Source organism: Protobothrops mucrosquamatus, unplaced genomic scaffold, assembly GCF_001527695.2.
Source record: "Protobothrops mucrosquamatus isolate PMUCROS unplaced genomic scaffold, P.Mucros_1.0 scaffold953, whole genome shotgun sequence".
Classification (NCBI taxonomy): Eukaryota; Metazoa; Chordata; class Lepidosauria; order Squamata; family Viperidae; genus Protobothrops; species Protobothrops mucrosquamatus.
Window position 1 is genome coordinate 396,878 of NW_015387198.1, and position 25,727 is coordinate 422,604.

The following is a 25,727-nucleotide window of genomic DNA, read 5'->3' on the forward strand; positions in this document are numbered from 1 at the left end:
AGAGAGAGAGAGAGAGAGAGAGAGAGAGAGAGAGAGAGAGAGAGAGAGGAGATTATGGTTAAGTCCATGGAGATGCTGTTATGGTCTTCCTGTCACAGAAACGGCTAGTAAATACTATTATGTAAAAGTAAAAAGTTTGGATTGTATGTTATTACCTTATTCTACTCTGTCAAAAGGAGTCTGAAATCAATGCTTTTCTTCTTCTTTTCCCTTTACTGGACACTTTTCCCTCTTCCCATTTTCCTCCCGTATTTTCTCATTATTTCCATTTTTCTTTATCTTTCCGTATTTTATAATTTGATAAAGTAAAAAAAAATAATACTTGAACGGAGATGCTGTCACAGTCGTAAGTATGGAAAGTCACCAGCCACTTTTTTTTTTAGTGCTGTAGTAACTTCGAATAGTCGTTACAAATGGTTGTAACTCAAGGACTGATCTACAGCATGGGAAGTGAATATGAATTCTAGTCTTCACGAGCCATTTTAAGTGGACACGGCATTCAAACCCCAAAGACTGATACGTAATCATCAGGGCAACTGATTTCAATTGTTCTATACGGAAATGAATTTCCTCAAACGCTAAATCTGCCTTGTTTATTTTTTAACTACTATTTACAAACTTAAGGCTGAGCTCCCAACTGACGCAATAGACTGAACAGTTTGAGGAACGTATTTATCCAACCTAAGAAAAACATTTCTTTCCCTCTCCATTTTCCCTCTTAATGAAAGCTCTGTGTTTTTCACGGTCTGGTACTTTCGACGTCTGCTTTCTTCTTCCTTGGATTAATGAGCCATTTCTTTGCTTATCACACACACAAATCTGATTTGATTCATGCAAATGGCCATTTGAGCAACTAAAAGAAAACAGAAGGTCTAAGATGGGACTTGATTTTTGTTTTTGTTTGTTTTTTTCCAGAGGGAGCATTTATAACATTGATGGTTTTCCTGCCAACCTCACTAAAATAAATAAATGAAGAAAGAAAGAAAGAAAGAAAGAAAGAAAGAAAGAAAGAAAGAAAGAAGGAAAGAAAGAAAAAGAAAATGTATCATCTTTGCAAAATCCTTCGCCCTTTCCCAACTGGGGGCTAAAATAGACAATCTCTCAAGCTGAACTAATACTTCATGTGAAGTATTAATACCACTTTACAAGGCCTTGGTAAGGCCATACTTGGAATACTGCATGCAGTTTTGGTCACCACGATGTAAAAAAGATGCTGAGACTCTAGAAAGAGTACAGAGAAGAGCAACAAAGATGATTAGGGGACTGGAGGCTAAAACATATAAGGAACGGCTGCTGGAATTGGGTATGTCTACTTTAATGAAGAGAAGGACAAGGGGGGACATGATAGCCGTGTTCCAATATCTCAAGGGCTGCCACAAAGAAGAGGGAGTCAAGCTATTTTCCAAAGTGCCTGAAGTCAGGACAAGAAGCAATGGATGGAAACTAATCAAGGAGAGAAGCAACCTAGAACTAAGGAGAAACTTCCTGACAGTTAGAACAATTAACCAGTGGAACAACCTGCCTCCAGAAGCGGTGAATGCTCCAACACTGGGGGTTTTTAAGAAGAGACTGGACAGCCATTTGTCTGAAATGGTATAGGGTTTCCTGCCTGAGCAGAGGGTTGGACTAGATGATCTCCAAGGCCCCTTCCAACTTTATTATTATTATTATTATTATTATTATTATTATTATTATTATTATTATTATTATTATTATTATTATTATTATTATTATTATTATTATTATTATTATTATTATTATTATTATTTCCTTCCCATGGATAATATTTGAAGACAGGTTTGGCGAGGTGGAGAGGTGCAGCCTTTCTCTGACCCCCCTCCTATTTCTTTCTGGCCTTTCCACTTTTTCATCACAAGGTGTGGGGGCTCCCTGGCAGTTCCTAAAAAGATTGTCCCAAAGGCTTCCTTCTCAGAGGAACAACAGGCCTGCATAATCCAATCCCACAGTCCTGTTAGGTGCCAATGTCTGAGTCACTCCCTCCGGAGAAAGCTGCAAGCAATTGTCTCTCTGCCCTCTCCTCTCAGATCCTTGATTCACAAATGGCTAATTGTATAATTAAATTATTATCCATATGAGCAGTGACTCAAAAGGATCACAGTTGTCAAACACCATGTTAGTTTCATGTTGTGCTAGCGGACTCCTACTCTTCATTACTTCCTTGCCTTGCAGAACAAACAGCCAAAGCCTCACAAGAAGTCAACTGCACAATGAACAATCCTTTGGAAACTGGCAGCTATCGCCCATTTTTGACTCATTTTCTTGACTTGCAAGCCACATTGTCTTACACATCCCTCAACTTCAGCTGAACCTGCAAATAACTTTAAGACTTGGACAGTCGCTTTTCTGAACACGTATCCAACCCCCTCTTATGCCCAGATGTTTTCTCCAGAACATCTTGGGATTAAATGATATGGATGTTATAGCACACCTACGTGGAAACTTTAAAGAAGGCATGGCCAACTTCGACCTCTTTAAGTCCTGTGGACTTCAACATCCAGAATTCAACCCCAGTCATAGTGAATTCTTGGGAGCTGAAGTCCACAAGTCTTAAAATGGCCAAAGTTGGACACCTCTACTTTAAAAGGTGATGGTCGATAGTGTGGGAAGTCAGCTCCCCCCAGAGAAGGAAATATTAAAAGAGCAAAATATTATATTTCCTCAAAGGATCTTAAAGAGGCAGAAAAGCATGCCCAGTTTTTTTAATAGCCCCAAGTCTCCCTCCCCCAAGCAGAAACCAGCTCTGTAGAAATGCAGATGTAAATCATCCAGGAAGGTTGGAGGCCCCCAGCTAGAAGATTAAGAAGACAAAAACACCTAAAATCTACATACCCAATCCCAAATTCTAAGGCAGGACATACTAGGATTAACCCACAGATGCCAAAAGGGCACAGGTCAAAATACATGACACAGGAAATACAAAGCCTCAAACAGGAACAGGAAACAACCTCAAGAGCCCCAGAGGGTATAAAAACCCACTCCCTACATGTGCTTTTCTCTTTTCTTCCAGAGCCATCTTTCTGTCTGGCTCTCCTCTTCAATAAACTGCAACTTTCTTTCTAAAGCAGATGCCATGTTGTTTATTCCCGGCTTGGACTGAACCATGATGAAGACTTTTCCTTCAACAGTAGTAATCAAGAGAAGTTATCATGGACTAATTTCAAGTCGCTTTTGGTCAAACGGGTGGCTATATAAATTTGATTAACAAACAAATACAATATCAAATAGATCAAACATGAAAAACATGACATGTGTTATCTACCCATCAGTCTACTCCTGACTGAATTTTCCTTCTGTGCTTAACAGCAAAATGTAGATACAGCTATCTTTAACTGTTTATCCCAGCAAATTATAAATGGCAAGATGGAAACGGTGATCCTCAAGCTCATTCTACACTCAGGGGTCAACCCATCAGAAAGTCAACTCAGCTCAGCAGGATACCACTGGATCTCTTGAGATTGCACCTGTTTGAATTCCAGTGATCAATGGTCCTGGTGGGACAATCATAATTCTTTTCATAAATTTGGATCTGGGATTGAGGACCAAAGAGAAGACCAATTGTTTTTTCTAGAAGTCTTCTCTACAAGATCCTTTCCATCTATATTATTTAAGATTGAGGTGTGCAAGGAAGTAAAAGAATTCAGCCATGAAATTGATGGGAAGGGAATGTACAAAGAACCCGTTTCAAAGACTATTCTTGGTCACTATTGAGCATATTGCTTAAAGTCGCATGCAAAGAGCTGGAGTTACATGTAAAAGAAACATGAATGCTAGGGGACTTGGGAAATAAAAGCAAATTGTAAGATTATTTGCAATTAAAGTAGGGTCTAATTTTACATTTAAAAATAGGTTTCAGGCCAATTCACATTAATAATTACATGAATTAGGGGAAGATGCTTAGGAAGCTTCTATAAGCGTTTACTGCAAAGATAAATTGTGGCTAATTTTCCTACAGTTAAAAATCTCTAAAGGCTGGATCGCTATCAGTCTGGACCCTTGATTAACCTTCTAAACACACAGCAGACAGGACTGGATCTGGCGTAACCACAGCGCTATCATCTGTAATTTCAGGATCTTCAAATAAAAGTGTCATCCCTGATTACAAAGGAAAACTAGCCTACTTCACTGGGGCTGTTGCAAAGATGACAGGGAGGGGACCGTATTCACCCACCGGAGGTAAGATATCATTCCAAAATGTAACCAAAGTAATTCCCTAACCATATTTTAAAGTCCTTGATGTGTTATGATGCCCTTCCACTTCCCTTGTATCAAAATGTTAACGCATAAAAATATATAACCTTGACGTGATAACATTTGACCCCTTGGTGATTTCACATTCCTGAATTGTACTTACGAGCCTGTGACTGTTCATCAACTCTGTGGACTTTTGTCAAAAAAAAAAAAGGGGGGGTGGGGAGAGATGACAAATGCATCCCAGGGGTGGGAATTATTTTCCCAGGCCCTGCAGTTGTTACTTCAGGCTTCTGCTGCCATGCAGACTTTCCATGTGCAAAAAAGAATGACAAAATGGATTCTCCAGGTAAGTTTCCACTTCCTCAAACTCTGCCATCTAATATCCCCAGCAGAGAAGGAGGGAGTCTTAAAGAGGGAAAGCAAGTTGTTGATAAAATCAAGGTAGTGTTTTAATGATTGGGACAACACACTGTCTTGAGTGGATTGGATCAGCAAGAAGCAACATCGGATGACATTTCTGCTTTTTCCTTTAGCTCTCTTAATAAATTTAATTTATTCAGTTTAACATGGGTATCAATTCTTCTATCCTGCTCTATGGAGTAGAGAGTTGGTCTCTGACAGAAGGCCACCTGAAGAGACTAGAAGCATTTGAAATGTGGATTGACAGGCGGCTGTTACGTATAAGCTGGGTTGACAAGATCAGAAATGAGGAGGTGATAAGCCACCTGGGAAAGCCAAGGGAAATCATCAAAACAATTAAAAAACGAAAATTAGAATATTTCGGACATGTGATGTGACACCCAGAAAAATACGGCATACTCCATTTAATCCTCCAGGGAAAGATTGAAGGCAAACGAGATCCAGGCAGAAGAAGAACATCGTGGCTTCAAAATCTAAGGGGCTGGTTTGGACAAAACTCAGCAGCACTTTTTCATGCGGCTGCTCATAAAAACAGGATTGCCAACATGATCGCCAACATCCGATAATGGATATGGCACAAAAAGAAGAAGACAAAGTCTCAACACACTGTCTTGAGTGGATTGGATCAGCAAGAAGCAACATCGGATGACATTTCTGCTTTTTCCTTGAGCTCTCTCCATAAATTTAATTTATTCAGTTTAACACGGGTATCTATTCTAGAAGACTCTGGACAGTTTACCCGATCCAAAAAAAGAGGGTAAAATAATTAAAACAGTTCAAGCCCACAAAAACAGGCAGCCCAGACCAAAACAATTTGAAGGACCAGTGTCTGGCTTTTGAACTCTCACTAGTGTTTCAAAATTCTGTCTAGATCGCAGGGTGGAAATCTTAACATGCCATACAAACCATCGCCCCAAATGACTCCCCCCAAGTTATATAATTCTTCTTGCGCAAGAGCGGCGTAATAGGGATGGACAAGGTCGTTCTTCGGAAGGACTTCTGCTGGAAAAAGGATGAGCGCCTAATGGACCTGCAGAGTTTTAAATGCCAACCTGGATCGTCTCTTACTTCCCATTAGTTTCCTCAGCCATGAAATTCATAATTCTTGGGGGTGGGGGACTTTTTTGGGCGTGCTTGGAGGATGGGAATGCTCCGGGCAAAAATGGATGAGAAAACAAGTCTCCCATTGGGGAAAGAACTAAAAGGTTTTCCCAGAGCCTTCTCAGAAAAATTAAAACTAAAATAAAGTAACCAGGATTCACTTGGGCACTCAGATTGAGTTCCAGGGAGAAGGATGAACAGGAGGGCGTGCATCTGGGTGCATGTGAGGTCATAATTGAGCACAATGGAGGTTGAAACAGGCCTCAGGGTTGCACTCTCCCAAATTCTCTTAAACCCCGATGTGTCTGTCATTTTGGTTCCTGTCACTACTAGAGTCAAATTTTGCCAACCTTGCAAATTCTGGACTTCTTGGAGAGGAAAGTTTGCAATGCTGGAAGCAACATCAAAAGCATCTCGAGGCCCAAGTCTTGACCGCACCATCAAGCCCAAACAACGTGTCCGTTGCCAACATAGTCATTCAACTCTTTACTCAATCAAAGCATTGCTCTACTTATTGGCCAGGTGTCCTACCCTAAGTGCATAGTGGAAGCATGCATCATTAAAGCAATCTGCATTTTAGGGGGCATCTTCATACCGATTCAGGGGAAAAAAATTGTAGAATTCCTGGGTAAATATTCTGTTTAATATTCCAAACCACCACAAAACTAAGCAGGATGAGGAGGAGGAGGAGGAGGAGGAGGAGAGGAAAGAGGAGAGTAAGGAGAAGAAATAATAGTAATAGTATAGAGGGAGATCTATTATGCATTGCTGCATAGCAGGAAACCCCCGAAGGGAAAAGAGAACTGCATATGAATCAATACACTGTAATTATCAAAAAGTAATTAAAGATAAAAAGTGCCCCAAATCTACAAGGCAGTCATTCTTTTACAAGGCATGCTGTCTAGCCATCTTCAAGGACTTCATGTTTGTTGAATTTCCTTCATAAACCAAACATCTCAGTTCTTCTCAAAAAGAGAGAATGTGCACCATCACATTTTCACCAACTCCTGCCCCCAAATATTTAAGGGTGCAAGGGTCGTCCCCTTCAAAACGTCCTTCTTTGCTTTCCATACATGTAGATATATGTAACTGCATTCCAGACTCTTTTTTTCTTAAGGGTTGAAAAGAAAGATCCTAACTAACATACCAAACTGGGTCTTACACTTAAAAATGAGCCCCAACATTGTGCGAATGTTGCAAATCAATTTGGCAATCTGCTTTGGGATTGAATGGGAAACTCTGTTTAGGCCAAGGAGAAATTTGAGGACAATTTCACATATATACAACAGTAGAGCTAGGCCCCAATGGGAACTTCTGGATTCACACATCATGGCTTAATGAACTTTGGTTTAATAAAACTAGGGTTGGCTAGGTTTCCATTACACACGAAGCCATATACCAGGGGTAGGCAACCTTGGCTCTTTTATGACTCATGGACTTCAATTCCCAGAATTCTGGGAATTGAAGTCCACGAGTCATAAAATAGCCAAGGTTGCCTACCCCTGCCATATACCATGGTTTACAAAGCACAACAGTCATGTTGCTACATTAAGCTGAAACTGAACAACTGGCATTATACTTGAGTGTGATTCATGAACCAGCAAAGATCATAATCCTTGTTATTGTAAACATGATTTTAAAAGCTTGGGGTTCAGAAAAATAGAAAACAGGATAGCTGGATTTATATACTTGCACATAATATGTTGGCTGGTTTTAAAACCACTCCTCTAAGATGTTGTAGAAAGAATAAAATGGGTGGTTTTGATTGTTTGATTCCTTTCTGCAAACTGGTTGGTTGCAGGAGACTGTCCCTGATATCCTTGGCAAGTGGGCCTAACACACACTCTCCCAAGATTAAATTTTAAAAATGAGATGAAACTCTGCAAGATACATCTGCTGAGATTTAAATGAAGAAAAATGGCTTCAGCTTTTTAAAGAGCTTTTTAAAACTTTTTTAATTTGTCTCTTGAGCTGGATGACTAAAGAAATAGTTACCAATATATATATTTCTTTTGAATATTTGAAGATATGAACAAATTCTAGAACAAGCAACATGATTTGAGAGAGTACCTGTGTAGAGTTACACTTTGACATCATATCATTTCATTCCCAGCTTTCTAACTGCTGTAAATTGAGATAGATTATCATCAAATGAAAGGTATACTTTTCTTTTCTTTTTAAAAAAAAATGTTTATTAATTTTTTTTAACATAATCACTTTAATATTTGGTAAATAGTGTGTTGTCTGGGTTTACATTTAAGAAACATTCACTAACAGTTGATTTCTATAATCTATAATCCACATAATAACTTTACTTGATTTCCTCTTTTTCCCATAATATTCTCTTTTATCAACCTTAAGTTAATACAATTCTTGTTATTTTAGTGAATGACGATTGAGTATAAAAGTTTTCTAATATTTCTACAGATAATAATCACATCAATATAATATTCCTTTTCTATCTAGTCATTTTTGTTGTCTCATCATAGATCCTGTTTACAGTTCTTGTTTACATTTGTTTTTCCCCCACAATGTTCTAAACATTCTTACTGGTTAAGATTTTCTCAAAGTTAACTACATTTAAATATTTAAGTCTATTTTTTCTCATGTAAGCCAACCCAATACTTTTACCTGAAAGATATAATTTTCACTCTATACCTGACATTCCCTAAACAAACATGGAAGTTTCTCCATTCTCAAAGTTCCTTCTGCTACTGGTAGCAACCTTGTAGAGTGTTTTCTCCAGCCCCCAGTGGCTCATTCTGACATATAAGCATTTAGAGATGCTCTGAAGATACCTAAACCAGCTCTTCTGGGTATATTGTGACAGAAGAGGAGATCTAAAGATAATTTAAAAAATGTTACGAAATAGGAAAGTGTGAAGGAGAAATTCTAAACCACAATGGGACGATTTGGAGATTACATGACAGCATGAAAAAGAGCATTGACGCTCAACGTTTTTCTTTACGACACCACTAAATTACCCTGAAAAGCTTTTGCAACCCACTATATAAGCCAAGAGTTGATTTTTTTTTTAAAAAAAAAATGTTAAAAAGGCCCAAATTCTGAAAGATTCTTGAATGCTAACTGACTTGGTAAATCTTGTAGAACTTCATGTGTATTTTACGAGTAGAGCCATGTTAGACTATGGTAAGCAAAAACCAGGAGGGGTTTGCTAGCACCTTTCCCAATTATCTATATAAATAAAAATGTAAATGTTCGTTTGTTCAAAATCTTAAATCTCCGAAACGTCTTCACTGATTGCTTTGAAATTTTGACACAACGTTGCATTCGAATACACGCGTGTTTTTATATTCCCACTATATATACCTATATAGATGTTATACCTGTGACAGGTAAAAACATGCTTTTTTGAAAAACAGCACCATCTGTTGGACGTAAAAGCAACACACTCCAGACTGAGCCACAGCAACGCATGGCCGGGTACAGCTAGTATATAAAAAAAATTATTATAGGACAAGAGCTCACTTCATCAGATGCACTGCAAGAGCTAAACTGAGGTAAGATTTTAAATCTGGGCACTGTAATATTGTCCCAGGAACCCATTTCAGAAGAAAGTGTTTGACTTCATTTATGAATCTTTTATGAGAAGCCATTACGAGCTTCGCCGTGCCTGAGTTTGGAAAGTCAGTGATAAGATTCCAGGCACAAATGTTATTCTGAGCCTGGCAATTTAATTTGAGGATATTCCTCCGGATGGAATGGCTCCTTTTGTTTTTCTGTGGAGTTGTATTCCCCAGACCTAACAGGTTCGCCATCTGGGACGTCCCTTGCTAGAAGAGCCAAGGGGGGGGGGGCTCCGGCCAGCAACTCCATCTGTGCCACGAGAGGCTTCACTCTTTAAAGCAGGATGCAAACAGGACAAGCTCTTTCTTCCTTGTCACCTCTGATTAAGATTGCTGTAATCTGCTGTAGACGGGACTTCCCTTGAGGTCCACCTAGATACCAGTCAGCCTCCTGCATCCTTACTGGTCAGCTTCAATGCTGCCCTGTTACTGTGGCAGCAGCTTCAGTTGCCAGGTTATTTCTGAGTGCAGTTTGAAATGCTGTTGCTACCTTTAAAACCCTTAATGACTCAGAGGCTGACTATCCAAGACACCACCTTTTTCTAATCAAATCTGCCTATCTAACCCAGATAGATAGGGGAAGGTCTGCTTGGGATTCCCCCAAGCAGGCATTATATGTCGTTTAGATCTTAGATCATTGCATTGTTAGTGTCCTACTGTATAACACACATTGTAAATTGCCTAGAAGAGACCTTGCTTGGTCTAGCGATTAGGATGCTGGACTCAGAGTAGAAAAAAACCCAAATTCTAATCCAGGGCTTTTCAACCTTTTCACCCATTGTACCACTTTTAGGATATGGCAACATCCGAGTACCACCAGTCGCCTAGCAAGGTGTCAAAAACTTGATGAACAAAAAAAAAATAAAATGGAAAAAAGTGATAAAGTACAGGTAGTCCTCGCCTTACAACAGTTTGCTTAGTGACTGTTCAAAGTTACAATAGCACTGAAAAAAGTGCCCCCCAAGCCACAGCTGAGCAAGACACTTGCCGGCCCACCCGGTGGCGCTCTTCCTCCTGTCCGAGGTTTTCATTGTTGTGAGCATTTCTGTTGAGGGTTGGCAGCGGGGGTGGGGTGGGGGGTGTTTGGTTTTTATTCCCCCTGTCTGCTGGGTTTCGGTCACTTCACATGACCCTGGGACACTGTGACCATCATAAATATGAATCAGTTGCCAAGCATCTGAATGTAAATCACAAGACCCTGGAGAGGCTGCAACATTCCAGCTGATTGGTGCTTCTTCTGGGCTCAGCAGAAGGGCCAGGATCAATGCTACTTTCCAGCTGATCAGTGCTTCTTCTGGGCTCAGCAGAAGCACCAGGATCAGTGCCGAGCTCCAGCTGGAGCCTGGCGCTGATCCTGGTGCTTCCACTGAGCCCTGACAGCCCCAAAGAAGCGCCGATCACCTGGAAAGTGGCACTGATCCTGGCGCTTCCGCTGAGCCCTGACAGCCCTGCAGCTCCAGCCATCTCTCGCTCAGGCTTGTGCGGTGCTGCCACTGGTTCAGCTCATTCCCCTCCCCTGCTACCATTTTTCTAGGATGGTCATGTACCATCTGCCAGGTGCCAATGTACCACAGGTGGTACCCGTACCACTGGTTGAAAAGCCCTGTTCTAATCCTTCCTTTGGGAGAGTCTTCCTCTCCAGCCCCCAGATGAAGGCAAGGGCAAACTATCCCTGAACATCTTGACAAGCAGATGATATGGACCTGTCTCTGTAGTCTCCAGGGTCTCACGTCTGACTCCAGAAACTGTCTAGAGTCCATTAGGACTGAGGCCATGCATGCATTTCATAAAACCAACAAAAAGGATATGAGAATGAGATGGATGCCACTGTAGGACTCTCAGTTTACTTCTTAACCGAGGTCAAACTCTGCTGGTCTTTGGACTTTCATTTGCTATGAGATGAAGGATGGATGTGCCATCATGCCAAAGGATGTTTCACTCTTTAGAAGGTGGATGATATTTCAGATGTTTAAAAATCCTGCCTCTGTTTATTGTTGGTGTTAAAGAAATAAATATGACAAGACTGGATTAGATGTCTAATAATTAGGGGTATTGTTGTTGTTGTTAGTTGTGAAGTCGGTTCTGACCCATCACCACCCCCACGGACAATGTTCCTCCAGGCCTTCCTGTCCTCTACCATCTTCTGGAGTCCATTTAAGCTCAGACCTACTGCTTCAGTGACCCCATCCAGCCCCCTCATTCTCTGTCGTCCCCTTCTTCTATTGCCCTCAATCTTTCCCAGCATTAGGCTCTTCTCCAGTGAGTCCTTCCTTCTCATTAGGTGGCCAAAGGACTTGAAATGATGGGTATATAAGACATTAATTCAGAGATTTGATTCGGTTTCCACATAATCAAAACCCTTTTTTCGACTTGTTCTGGGCAGCTGAGTCAAAGTGACCTCATTTGGAAGTTTGAATGAAACCACTGAATCGATCTGATTCAAATTTGAATCTGAACTGAATTGGTGAGTTGAACTGAAATAGGCTGTCCTCCGACTACAAATATTCAGAGGTTTAAGTTGGGTTTAAGGCAGAAGAAGACTGCAATACAGCAATAGAGAAAGCAAAACAAGTGGTTGTATTTGATAAAGAATTCAGCTTCATGTGAATTTAAAAGCCAGGTGAACAATCACGGCAAAAATACCTGAACATTTTGCCGTGCCCATTCCTACATCTTCGCTGTCAATTCTTTTTCTCAATAGGAAAAATAGACTATTACTTGATGCCTGCTTTTGCAACCAGGCAAAACAATGTGGGGTTCACCAGATGCTACAGCACTGCCACCAGTCCTTCTCAGTATGACTATGAGTGAGAAATGATGGAAGCTGCTGCAGTCCCAAAACATCTGGGGGGGCCCTTCCTGTTGCCCAGATGTTGCGAGAGAAATAATACTTCAATTTGCACACACATCAATATTAGTTGAAAATATATCACAATATGATGCACACAGTAATAAACCCTGTAGATGGAACACCATATTTAGCACAGCCCTTCAGTTAAGTATTTTCTTAATATAGATTTGGCACAAGTAAATGGCTGAGTTGGAAAACTCCCACTTTTTTCAAGGCTGAAGAGCATTTCGAGATTCTTCCTCCTCATAGCAGTCCAAGAAAAAAAAAAAACTACCAAAAGATAGTAGAACTTAACAGCTTTTAAAACCCAGCTTTTCTCTCTCATGGAAGGCTGTAAAAAGCCACAGCCCAGAGATCAATCAATAGACAAGTGTCAGAAAGGGCTGTTGAGCTTTGATAATGCACTTGGTCGTTTCTTTAGACATCTGATACGCAAAACAGCTAAAGTAGGTCATTTTAGAGTATTCCAGCAATACATTTTCCCCAAGCTTGGAGTAACTTTGCCAAGGTTCACTGAAGCCTTCGGCAGATTTTTTTTTTTTTTGGAGACGCAATTATTATTTCCAAAACCATCTATGCAAAATAGTACTTCCATTCAAGCGTGAAGAGAGACAGGAACACTTTGTGATAACAATAAAACTAACATTGATTAATGATTCAGCTACAAATACCACAATGGAAATTGATTCAGCTACCAATGGGCCAGTTAACAAGTGAAAAGTTATTATTTCAAGGTCGGTCAAGAGACGTGACAAAACACATGGCTTCAAAGCTCATGGAGTAAACTTCCAACTTTCCTTTCCTTTCCTTTCCTTTCCTTTCCTTTCCTTTCCTTTCCTTTCCTTTCCTTTCCTTTCTGTGTCTGTCTGTCTGTCTGTCTGTCTGTCTGTCTATCTATGTATCTGTTATCTATCTATCTATCTATCTATCTATCTATCTATCTATCTATCTATCTATCTATCTATCTATCTATCTATCTATCTATCTATCTATCTATATCATCTATTATCATCTATCTGTTATCTATCTATCTATCTATCTATCTATCTATCTATCTATCTATCTATCTATCTATCTATCTATCTATCTGTTATCTATCTATCTATCTGTTATCTATCTATCTTTATATCTATCTATCACCTATTATCATCTGTCTGTCTGTCTGTCTATCTATCTATCTATTATCATCTCTCTATCTATCTATCTATCTATCTATCTATCTATCTATCTATCTATCTGTTATCTATCTATCTTTATATCTATCTATCATCTATTATCATCTGTCTGTCTTTGTCTGTTTGTCTGTCTGTCTATCTATCTATCTATCTATCTATCTATCTATCTATCTATCTATCTATCTATCTATCTATCATCTATCTATCACAAAAGGATTTTTTCCCACATAGCATTGTTATCATGCAAAAAGAAACAACAACAACAACAACAACAATAAAAAACACATAGCACACCACACTCTCTCATTTATCTTCAGAATACTTGATGATGATGAAGACCTCCAGAAAATGTTGGGCCTTTAGGCTACACAGAGAAGTGAAAAGAACATCTCAGAAGATGACAAAGGTAGCATTATGGCCAAGAACTCTTGTTCTGGATGTCTTCACAAAGCTACCAGAGAAGAGCTTGACTTGAAGGAGATGGCAGTTTTTTTATTCAGTTGCACTCAACCGAATAACAACCCTACAACCAAATGACCAGTGAAATATTGTCCCTCCTTTCTCCCGAGTTACCCATCCACACAAGAAACCAGTGAGGTTCTGCTACTCTGCACTCTACCACTATTGTACGTGCTATAGCACTACCAAAATCAGAAATGTCTTCCCTGGGTAAATAACCTCCAGGTACCATGAAATTTAGACTGTTGGCAGAGGAATCTGAAGACGTTTGGTTACTTGAACTGGAGCTCATCAACAATTCATTTGCTACCTGTTTATAATGTTGGGTAAACAAGTACTTTACCTACTAACACAGAATCCTATTGATTATGATATAGGATTTACCAGTCATATGTCATCTGAACATTTTAAGGCACTGTATGAATACCAAGAATTGTTAAATTTATCTACATAGACCAGGGGTAGCAACCTTGGCTCTTTTATGACACGTGGACTTTAACTCCCAGAATTCCTGAGCTGGCATGGCTCAGCTTGGAAACCTCTCCCTTTCCCCTCAGCATGGCTGGCTCAGGAATCCTGGGAGTTGAAGTCCACGCGTCATGAAAGAGCCAAGGTGGCCTACCCTTGACATAGAGTATTCCAAGCTACTGTCTACAGAGAAACTATGCAAGATTTAAATAGTGGTTCCAAAGAAGAGCTAACATTTATGACTGCCTTGTGTCGTTATTTAAAACAATTGCCCCAACATGAAGGAAGATTTCATAGACACCATTAAAATGATAAGGGTCCTACTGTGAAATAACTACAGAAACAGCCACTCTAGTCAAGTAGAAGTCTTCTGGCAATCAGGTGGAAAAGTTATAAAGAAAGTCCTTCAATAATTTTCATGACTTTGGTGAACATCTGTGACCACTTGAGAAAGCAAAAGCTCCCTGTCTGACAATCCCTCCAGTTCTCAACGTAGAGACCACCAAAGAGGCTGTCCAGTTCTACTACGGCCATCTCCCCTATGCTGCTGCTAAAGATAACCCTACCCTACTCTTAGTTATCATCCTTGTAGCTCAGCATTGCTTCTAGACTTTCAGTTCTGTACAGATGGGAGTATTAACATATTTTATTCTAACTCTTAGATAGATTGACACGAGAACGGGTAAGTGGCTCAAAGTCAAATAGAAAGATGGTGGATTTCGCATCTCATAAACACGAGTGGCTTTTAGAGATGCTATCCTCCACTCTAACTATAGATGAACCCTATGGAATAATGGGGTGCAGGATGATAGGAACTCTGCATTTTGAGGCATTTTGAGGCATATTGATGATGGTCTATTAATTGTTACAGTTCTTGTTTAATTGCACTTGAATTTTTGTTGCATACGAATGTATGCCCTCCCTCCTGAATCACATATTTGTCAAAGGGCTGACAAATGTAAAAAAATATACAAATCCAAGTTTGTTTTCAAATTAGAAATGTATGGAAGAAAATAGAGTGCATAATTGGCACTGGATTTGCCAATCTCCTTAGCAGAGAAAATAAAGCTATGACATAATTATTATTAGCAGTTTAGTGTTTTTCTTCTGAGTGCTGATGGTAAAGACATCCTCAACTTAACTGTGAGTCTTGATGACTGTATCCATGCCATTTTCTTGGCAATGACATGGAAGATATTTAATACTGCAGATTCGATTTCCCAAACTAGTTTAAGAGTCATGGAAATTCACACAACCCCCAGCACAATATTAACTAGGCCCGACTCTGCTTAGATCAGGTCAGCTAAGTGTCACCACTTGCTGGGTCCCCAAAATACCGTATGAAATGTTACCTGAATCTGCATTTCAATGACCAGAAGCTGGTGGACACTGGATGAATGGAAAGAGTATGTTCTCCTGCAAACATGCTGCTAAGATATTTTCCCATGGTGTTAATGAAATCAGAGGAGGGAGTAGAATTAAAATGAGCATGCCAAGAAGAAGAAGAAGAAATGCACTGGATACAAAAAGCGAAGGAGAATTAATGGAGTAGGAACACAACAAACCCGGAATGTTAAAAAGGAGAGTTGGGGATATGAGACAGAGGGATGGACAGGCATTCAAGACTCAAAAGGCAGTTTAGAGATATATGTGGGAAAATTGAAGAACAAAGGTGGATGCTTTCCTGCTTGAGCCAAGATGAAGACTTGGACCTGTCGGGAAGCCGTTGAACTGGGGACCAACTTGGAAGCAGAATCCTGCACTGACTTGAAGTCAGCAGGCTAGTTTAGCTGACATGGTCCACACAGCTGTGTATTCCCACCCTTCACTGCTACTTGCACACTTCTTCTTCTTGCGCCATATCCGTTATCGGACGTTGGCGATCCTGTTGGCGATCCTGTTTTTATCAGCAGCCGCACGAAAAAGTGCTGCTGAGTTTTGTCCAAACCGGTCCCTTAGATTTTGAAGCCACGATGTTCTTCTTCTGCCTGGACCTCGTTTGCCTTCAATCTTTCCCTGGAGGATTCAATGGAGTACGCCGTATTTTTCTGGGTGTCGCATCACATGTCCAAAATATTCTAACTTTTGTTTTTTAATTGTTTTGATGATTTCCCTTGGCTTTCCCAGGCGGCTTATCCCCTCCTCATTTCTGATCTTGTCAACCCAGCTTATACGTAACAGCCGCCTGTAAATCCACATTTCAAATGCTTCTAGTCTCTTCAGGTGGCCTTCTGTCAGAGACCAACTCTCTACTCCATAGAGCAGGATAGAAAAAATATAGCATCTTGACATGCCTGATTTTCAGTCTTAGGCTTATGTCGTGACTGCAGAAGACCCTTTTTCATTTTGAAGAATGCTGTTCGAGCTTTTACTTGCGCACTGCCCTGCTGAAACAGATGTTGCAATGCAGAAACAGGGGTGCCCCTGTGCATCATAGAGGCCAAGCTCTCTTTTGCACATCATGCACCTAATGGGCTCCCTCTCTGCCTCTTTGGAGAAAGTGGTGTTGCAATAAAAGAAAGAAATTTGGCCAAAGAGCTGGAGAGTTCCCACCAGCACAAAGCAAGCCCAAGGGCTCTTGAACCCAGGCTTTCATCATCACCCAGGTAAGCCGCCTTGGTGTCTAAAAGCCCAGTCCTAGATTGCTCTTTTCAAAGCCGGGAAATCTAGAAAGCCAAAAGAGAAAACAGATGCGAAACGATGAATGGAAGGACAAAGGTCAATTAGGAATAGCATCCAGTGCCAAGTGGGAGACTTACGCAGACATATGCACCAATTCTCACAGTGAGAAAATACGTCAAGTTTTTTAAATGTTCTGTTTAAGCCTCTGGCTCGTTCAGTGAAAAGGTTATGGACCAAACATATGGACGTATCAGGATAATATTTGTATTTTATACAAATACGGTTTTTCTGAAGGAGAGCTGAATGGTTGCTAAGCAATTAAAGGGGAAAAAAACCCTAGATAAAACAAAGCACCAAATGAAAGGGAGAGATATTGAAAGTCGCATGTCAGAAGAAAAGCCGCGAGAGAATCTATTTACAATCACACAAAAAAAAGCTTGGAAGATGACATTCACATTGAAGTATTCCTACGAATATTATTTGTTGACGGGAAAGTGAGGTATAAATTAAAAAGCAATTAAAAAGACATGCCACTGAAGCGAATGGGCACCACAGAAGCAACCAATAGGATTTTAAAGAACATGACACAGCTGGCACCAGAATTTCTGTTACTAAGCAAGGTTGTTAATGGAGTTGTGTCTGATTTCACAACCTTTGTTGCTACTCAGGATGTTGCAGACCCTGTGAATCCATGCCTGTGACCAAGCATCTGAATTTTGATCACGTGACTTGGGGATGTTATGACAGTCGTAAGTGTGAGGATTGGTCATAAGCCATTTTTTTCCAGTGCCATTGTAACTTCAAGCAGTCGCTAAACAAACTGTCGTAGGTTGAGGAGTACCTGTAATGTGGCCATGGCTTTGGAGTGGACATATGATCCCCCTGCTTCCATAGTACAGCCAACCATAGATCATGAATCAACTTCAACAAAACAACTTCATGAAAATATATATATAGAAGGACAAGAAAGCAAAGTGGATGAACTCCAGCAAGATCTGGCGAATAACATCTGGAAATATGTTGTTTAGAACAGGGGTCCCCAACCCCCCAGTCCATGGCCCACTAATGGGCCATGGCCTATTCAGAATTGGGCTGCGTGAGTGGCTGGCCAGAGCATGTGTGCGCAACTCAACTTGTGTGAGTGGCAGACTGGTGGGCACTCGCATGCATGCATGCCAGACCACCACTCACACAAATTGAGCTGCATGCATGCATGCTGGCCTGCTACTTGCACAAGGGCTGCGTGCATGCTCGCTGGCCCACCACTTGCGTGGCCCAATTTCCCTCTCCCCTCCCTGCAGCTGGGTTACCAAGCTGCAAAGATTGGGAACCACTGGTTTAGAACTCCTGAAAATTCCAGACTAAATGTAACTTCCAGTCAGTGATGTTCCAAGATGTTTCGGTGGGCACTAAAAGGCAATTCCTTGATCCATGGAATGCCAAGGAACGAAACGGGGCAATGTGTCCACAGTCAGCAGTACTCTTAGTCCTTATTTGTGATATGCACAGTCCTTCCAAGAAGGATTTAGCTAGATGTGGTGGGATCTAAGATGCTGGCTTGATGTAGGAGATGACCAGGCTGAGCCCGAGGAAGGGGTCAAACACGTCATAAATCACGAGTCCCTGCGTGCTCACGAGAAATCTAAGTCCAGCCTACTTTGAATGCCTTTCTTATCTCCTGCTCATTTCCCTTGACAATTAGTAGCTCAGATTCTTGTAGAGAGCTTAAGCTTGCAATAAATCTTTATATACACATCTGAACTGTCTGAATCTCCTGATTTCCCCAACACTTGACACTCTCCTAACAGAGTTAAGATCCACACTTCCATGGGTACTACACGAGAAAAATATTCTCATGCACACATCATCATATAAAATCCAACGGATAATTCTAGGAGATTTTGTCCAACCCTGTTTTATACACATACTGTACGTTCACAAAGCTGTGCTGCACAGGTAGTATGATAATCATACTAGGAGGTGCCTGGAGGTGCCTAGAGATGAAGTTTTTATGAATTTAAAGGAAAGAAGACCCAAAGGGGTATTTATGATCAGAAGCGAAAACAGGATTCTATAACAATATTTCTGCACCTTCAGGATAAGGCTAAGTTGGGTACCCTCTCAATGATCTTTTAAGTATAAGTGGCTGATGCTCCTTTACTAAATGTTTGCATTTCATTTTCAATTGGGGAAAGTTATTTTGCAATTCATATTTCCCAACATAAAAATGATATATATTGCCCCTCTGACTGCGAAATGAACTTATAAAGAAGATCCACATATTCTTGTACTCAGGAATGAGCACTCGGAGGTGTGGGTGTATCTCACAAAAAAAATATGTTGAAATGTTTAGATCGCGAAAGAACCAAATATGTGGGAATCGTTCAACACTGTCAAGACATTTCCAATTTCTGCGCAGCTAGAAAGACTGATGCAAATAAACAACAGAGAGATATGTCAAGCGCAGGACACAGATATCTGTGAATTAGAAGGAGTTGAATGGAATAAAAACATTTTAGACTGAATTCAGCAAAATAAGTGGGAACGGGACTGCAGCTGATTCTAACAAGGAGAGCATTAAGGAGGAAGTAGTTGGACCAGTTGCGTTTCTACTTCTCTTTCAGTTTCCTAAAGTCTTGCTTTAAAAAAAAACACACAATGAGGTTTTTGTGAGCAAAAAAGTTCCATGTGAAATTACTTTCCATAAACAAGATAGTTGTGCAAATTTAAAAAAAAAAAGTTAATTTGAAAACCTGCATGTTCTCTTGCATGAAAGAGCCTCAAAAATCAAATCAAATAAAGATTGCGTTGCTGAATTCTGTAAGCCTGCTATTAGTTAAGGCTTGCATAGATTTACTGGCCGAAAAAAAAGTGAAATTAAAGCTTTTGTCAGTTTGAGAGGAGCTGAACACCCAGGGGATTTTTAAGAAATATAGATTTTACCAATCAAACTCACATCCTCTTTCAAAAGGCTGTTGTGAAACAACCATTCATTTCAATCAAGTTTTCACAGAAACCAGAACCTCAGAAATACTCTTTGTATCAGAGCATGCTTGACAAATGGCACCCCTTATTTAAAAAGAAGTGCTATTTATGTTGTATTAAGGAGTGTGGGCAAATGAAGATATGTCTTTCTGCCAAAGAGTGTTGCACTTCTGCGCTTCCCCCATAGAAGCATTTGTGACTCCTACAGGACACTTGTTGGACACTAAATATGTTTCAAGATCCATGCAAAGCACATAAAAATGCATGTTCTTTTCTTCTTTCCAATTTCACTAAAAGAAACCTTGAAAAGAGGTCTCTCAAGGAATGACCAAGAGCTTGATGTGGGAAAAGCCCTTGGAGCATTACAGGGAGAGCATCTTAATTCTTGCAGGCATTAGCTGGACATCTAAGGCCTATCAAAGAGAAAGCATATCATATTCCCTCTGATATCCATCTGCTACTTTTTTGTCCTATCTTTTCATCCAAGAAGAGAGAACACACCAATAAAGCTGTTACTAGGTGATTGTGCTTGATAAATTAGACTCTGTGCTGTGCCAATGAGCAGCCTACTCCAATGAACTTCATCTACTTCACACCACTTTGGTTGAGACCAAGAAAGTTGCACAATGTGTCTTCAACATGTAGCATCTCAAATTTGACTCGACTACAACAACTATGGAAAAACACATCTCTCTCTCTCTCTCTCATCCACACTCACATTAAGTTGGCATTTGAGGGAAACAGAACAATCAGATCAGATTTAGGAGAAGATATTGCATGATCAATATTCTCATAAGGGAAATGAAGTGTGACTACTATGTCACTGCCCACTCTGATCTAGAAAGCTTTCTCCAGCTAAGATTTCGAAGTAATTGCAGTGGCAATCTGAAATACTTTGTAATTATCCCATTATAGCCACCCTGTAATAGTGGACTGTTGTGCGGAATCTTAAAAGGCTGTTTTAAACCCAGAGGCTGCACAAATGCCCAACCTTAGAATGCTTAAGTACGTGATGCTCCCTCTAAAACTGCTGGCTCTGGCCATCCTTCTTTGTTGCTTGACTTCGTCTGCAGCCTTGGAAAAATCCAGGATCCATTTCAAGCACACTTTTTCCAAATAGGCTAAGTATTTAGAGACGAGACATTTCTCATCAAATTCCCCCATGTTCAGAAGATCACTAGAGCCGTTTCATAAGTACATTAAACAAGAAGGGAGAAGGAAAGCAGATTAGCAAATAAATAAATTAAAAATAAACGACACTCTGGAAGATAATCCTCTAAAATATTAAATTCTGGACACAGGTTGGGTTTTGTGTGCACTAACACATAAATATAGAGGACTGACAAGTGGCATAATCACTGCAAGCCGTGGGCACGGAGGCACCACTAACACAGAACCGATTACTGGAGAGCCTTCTAAGCTGGCTTGTTTGACCCTTTGCTCACGTGAAAACTAAACTTCATTGGTTAAGCATGGTTAACTTTCCGGCTCATTAATAAGGGATGGCTGAGCTGCCCTCCCTCGGATGGGAAGACCCTCCTTCCCAAAGCCCCTCAGCTTCCCAGGAGGCGAACATCTGGAACTGGGCGGGTATAGAACAAAGGGCTGAGCAGCGGACCCAAGCGCCACATCTGGCGGGTCTTCACTCAATGGAGGCCGGTTGGACCCGAGCCCTGTCCAGGGTGCTGAAGCCTGCCAGCCGCCCGCTTCTCATTTTTCGCCGCCACCTTTCCCCTCCCGGCGTCTCCGCCCTCCCCCCCCCCACCGCCCGCTTGGGTCGGTCACCACCCAGTTCGGAGGCTCCCCGGAACCGCGCAGCGCATCGGGCGGATCCGCAACAGGTTTGGGGCTAGAAAACAGCCGCCTTTCCCCGGAAATCACCTCCTCCCAGGCTCACGTCTACCCCACCACTCAAGGCACCGCAAAGGGGCTGATCCGCCCTGGGTCCACGGTGGGGGGCTTCGGCTTCCACCCCAAGGGAGCATCGCCAGGAGCTCCGGGCCCTGCGCGCAACGGGGGCTCTCCAAAAGGCTCCGCGCGAACGAGCAGCCCGCTGCCCCTCCTTGGCGGCCCTTGGAAGCCGCCGCAGCAACGCCGGGCTCTGCCAGGAAGAGGCAACCTGGCCGCGGCGGTCCCTTCTTCCTCTCCAGGCAGACAGACAGGCGCTCCCCCGCCCCTCCCTCTAAAAAAAAATAATCCTTTTGTTAGCTGCAAATTGCAAGGACGGGCTGCGCCGGGAAGGGGGCGGCGGCGGCGGCGGTCCGTAGGAGGCCTGGGAATGGGGGTGGGGGTGTGGGGGTCCTTGGCACCGGCCCCTCAGCGCCCAAAGGCCCCGAGAGAAGCGCCCACTCACCGTCCCGGTCGCAGAGCTGAATTGCCTCCAGGCTGAGGTTCTTGAGGACATCCTCGCAGGGGCTGGCCGGGCTGCTCCGGGGATGGTCCAGGCGAGGCACCTCCATCCTCCCGACTCGTGGGCTGGGCTGGGCTGGGTTGGGCTGGGCTGGGTTCTCGCCCCCTCCCTCGGAGCTGCGGGCGGGCAGCGGGGGGGCCAGGAGGGTGGGAGAGGGCGCCCTCTGCGACAGCCTGGCAGCGCTCCTGCCTCTGGCCCGACTGGCTGGGAACTGCGCGGTGCAGCAGAGGCGCGCGCGCGCGCCCGCGCTCTCCCTCCCTCCCGCCGTCCCTCCCCGGGGCTGGCTGGCTGGCTGGCAGCGGGCGGGGATTAGAGGAGGGAAAGAGGGACGGCCTGGCAAGCCCTGCGCTGGCGCGGGAAGGGAGGAGCAGGAGAAAGAAGAGGAGGAGGAGGAGGAGGAGGAGGAGGAGAGGAGGAGGAGGAGANGGAGGAGAAGAGGAGGAGGAGAAGGAGGAGAAGGAGAGGAGGAGGAGGAGAGGAGGGGAGGAGGAAGAGGAGAAGGAGGAGGAGGAGAGGAGGAGGAGGAGGAGGAGGAGAGGAGAAGGAGGAGGAGGAGGAGGAGAAGGAGGAGGGCACCGATGCTGCTCACCTCGCTCCGCCGTTCGCAGCGTCTAGATGCAGAGCGCCCGTCCTCCCCCCACCCCACGCCCCCGTTTACCGGGAGTGCAAGGCCGTGTTGAGCCCCTGAAGCCCCCTCCCCTCCTCTCGCCCCCCCCGTTGCTTACGTCAAGCTTGACCCACGGGCGCGCTGCCATTTTGGGGGCTGCGGCGATGCTGACCACCGCTGCCCCCAGCGTCCCTCCCGATCCTTTGGGTCCGGATCCGCTTTCAGGGTTTGGGTCGGGCGCTGAGCTTGCCCCGTTGACGCATTTTCAAGAGAACTCCGCGATTGCCCCGGGTCTTGGACTCGCAAGGCAGGTTTCATCTCCAGCTTTTCTTCTGCAAGTCTCTCTTGCAATGGGGCTTCCAGGCAAGCCCCAAAGCCCCTTTCTGGGTTGAAAGTGGAGCAGGGGCTGAAATGCAAGGTCGGGCCAAACGGTAAGAAAAGTGAAGTCACACCAACTGCAGGGTGAAGATCCTTCTTGGTTTTCCCCTTCAGCTCTTGTGTGAAGAGAGAGTTAGTTCCTTGGTGGCAGCTCGTCATTCCATAGGTGTCCAGCTAGGACAGGGGTGTCAAACTCAATTTCATTGAGGGCCGCATCAGCATTGTGGTTGCCCTGGGGGGGGGAGTGTGTGTGGCCAGGGTGGGTGCAGCCTACTGGGTGGGCGTGAATGGAGTGGGTGTGGCCTACTGGATGGGCATGGCCAGCTCTACAATATTCACGTCAAGGGTGCCTGTGGGGGCCTGGGCAGAAGTGGGACAGATCTGAGGGTCTCTGGCAGAAGGGGGGGGGATCGGGGCAAGCGCCAAGGCATGATCCATTTCTTCATTCCTCACAAAGGGTGACACCTCCCCAGCATGCACCCAGGGGGCGGGGCCGACGCAGCAGGGGCTGGTTCCTCGCTGTTTCCAGATGGCCTTGTGGAGCTAAGACTGAATGCGCTTCAGCATAGATGGCCACTGCAAAATTGTACATTGGCTCCTACCAGCCTGGGCCAGGGCCAAGGCAGAGGGGGCCATTCCCTCACTGTTTCCAGGATGGCTTCGTGGGCCACATGAAACCACTTTGCGGGCCGCATCCGGCCCCCGGGCCTTGTGTTTGACATGTCTGAGCTAGGAAGTTGAGAGGTACTAGATGGCTGGTGGCCATATTACAGCTATCTTTTGGAAGCTGGAGGCATCAGCCCTGGAGGTTAGTAGATCGTGCCCTCTTCAGCCTCTCCTTGAGATTTCCCACCACACTTTTATGAAGGAGGCTGGCTCTATCCAATGATAGGCCAGCATTTTAATCTTTGCGCTATATTCACTCAGTTAATTTTATTAGAATACAGAATAATAGAGTTGGAAGGGACCTTGGAGGTGTTCTAGTCTAGGGCTTTTCAATCTTTTCACCCATTGTACCACTTTTAGGATATGGCAATATCCGAGTACCACCAGTCGCCTAGCAAGGTGTCAAAAACTTGATGACCAAAAAGAAAGAAAGAAAGAAAAAAGTGATAAAGTACAGATAGTCCTCAACTTACAACAGTTCGCTTACTCTTCTAAGTTACAACACCTCGGAGGCTCCCTAAAGCTGTTTCTTCTCCCCCACAGCTCCGTAAAGGGCTTTCGACTGGAGCACTGGTAATAGTAGTAGTAAAACTACTAAAACCAATCCCCTTTGGTTTCTAAGATCAACCAAAGTCAATAATTAAATCAGATTATTGAGTGGTGACTTTTCAAGTGGAATCAGATATCCTAGTGGTGACTCTTCAAGCTACTCCCCAATATTTTCTACCTGCAAAAATTCAGGGTCTTATAGTATGTAAGGTCTTTCCTGTCATTTTCCATAAAATGTATCCAGGAAGCTTACAAACAAGGTGCTGGTCCTGGAGAGTCACAGGTAGAAATATGGTGTAGAAGCATCTGATCCTTTCATGCTGTCTCCACCACCTCCATATGGATTCATATTTCCAGTAAGTGACAGATTGGAAGATATATATTGGTGGTTTCTAAAATATGGCAGGAACAAGAAAATAAAACAGAGCTTCAAATATTACACCATGTTGTCTAAAAAAATGACCTAAAGATTCCCAGGGATGAACGATGTTAATCTGGGATCTTCCTAACAGTTCCAATGCCCACACAAATGACTGTCAGGAAGCAACTCCAACGTTGGGCTCAAAATATAGGAGAAACAATACCTATGGATACTTGGGAGTTGATCTGGGTGAGAAATGTGAAGTTTACACAAGCTCAAAATTTACTTGAAAATTTTTATAAGATGTTTTATAGATGGCACTTGGATCCCTCAACTATGTCTCGTATCTATCCGAATTATGAATCCAAGTGTTGGAGGTGTGGTCATCCAGATGCAACCTTTTTTCATATGTGGTGGACTTGTAAGGTTATTAAGGCCTTTTGGGTACAATTATGGTGGAACCTTCAGCAGATTTTTAAAAAAAGGATTATTTTCCTTCCACAGCTGTTTCTTTTAGGTATTGTGCAAGATTTAGATGTAAAAGAAACAAATTTGATGCTTTATTGTTTATCTGCTGCCCGATTGCTAATAGCCCAAAATTGGAAGAGCCCAATTCTGCCTACGATGGGAGACTGGAGATTGAAAGTTTCGTATCTTGCTGAAATGGCAAAGATTTCGGCTTACCTGAAGAACCATTCGAACGAACAATTTTTATCAATATGGAGAAGATGGATTGTTTATATTCAAAAGAAACATAGTGTGGTAGAATATAATTTAGGTTTCTAGATTTTTTTAAGTTTGTTTACTTCTATCTTTTCTTGTAGATTAAGATATTTTGTGGAGTTAGAGATATTAGTATTTGTTTACTTTTATATG

General features: G+C 42.6%; 1 protein-coding gene across 1 annotated transcript in view; it reads right to left on the reverse strand.

Annotated features, from left to right (window-relative positions):
- The window catches only part of PHYHIPL (phytanoyl-CoA 2-hydroxylase interacting protein like), a 39,725-nt gene extending 17,386 nt beyond the window's left edge, over nucleotides 1-22,339 (reverse strand). The window contains exon 1 of the mRNA XM_015819572.1: nucleotides 22,234-22,339. Coding sequence (XP_015675058.1) covers nucleotides 22,234-22,339 — 106 coding nt within the window. The remainder of the gene's footprint in view (nucleotides 1-22,233) is intronic.
- Nucleotides 22,340-25,727: the final 3,388 nt, after the last annotated feature.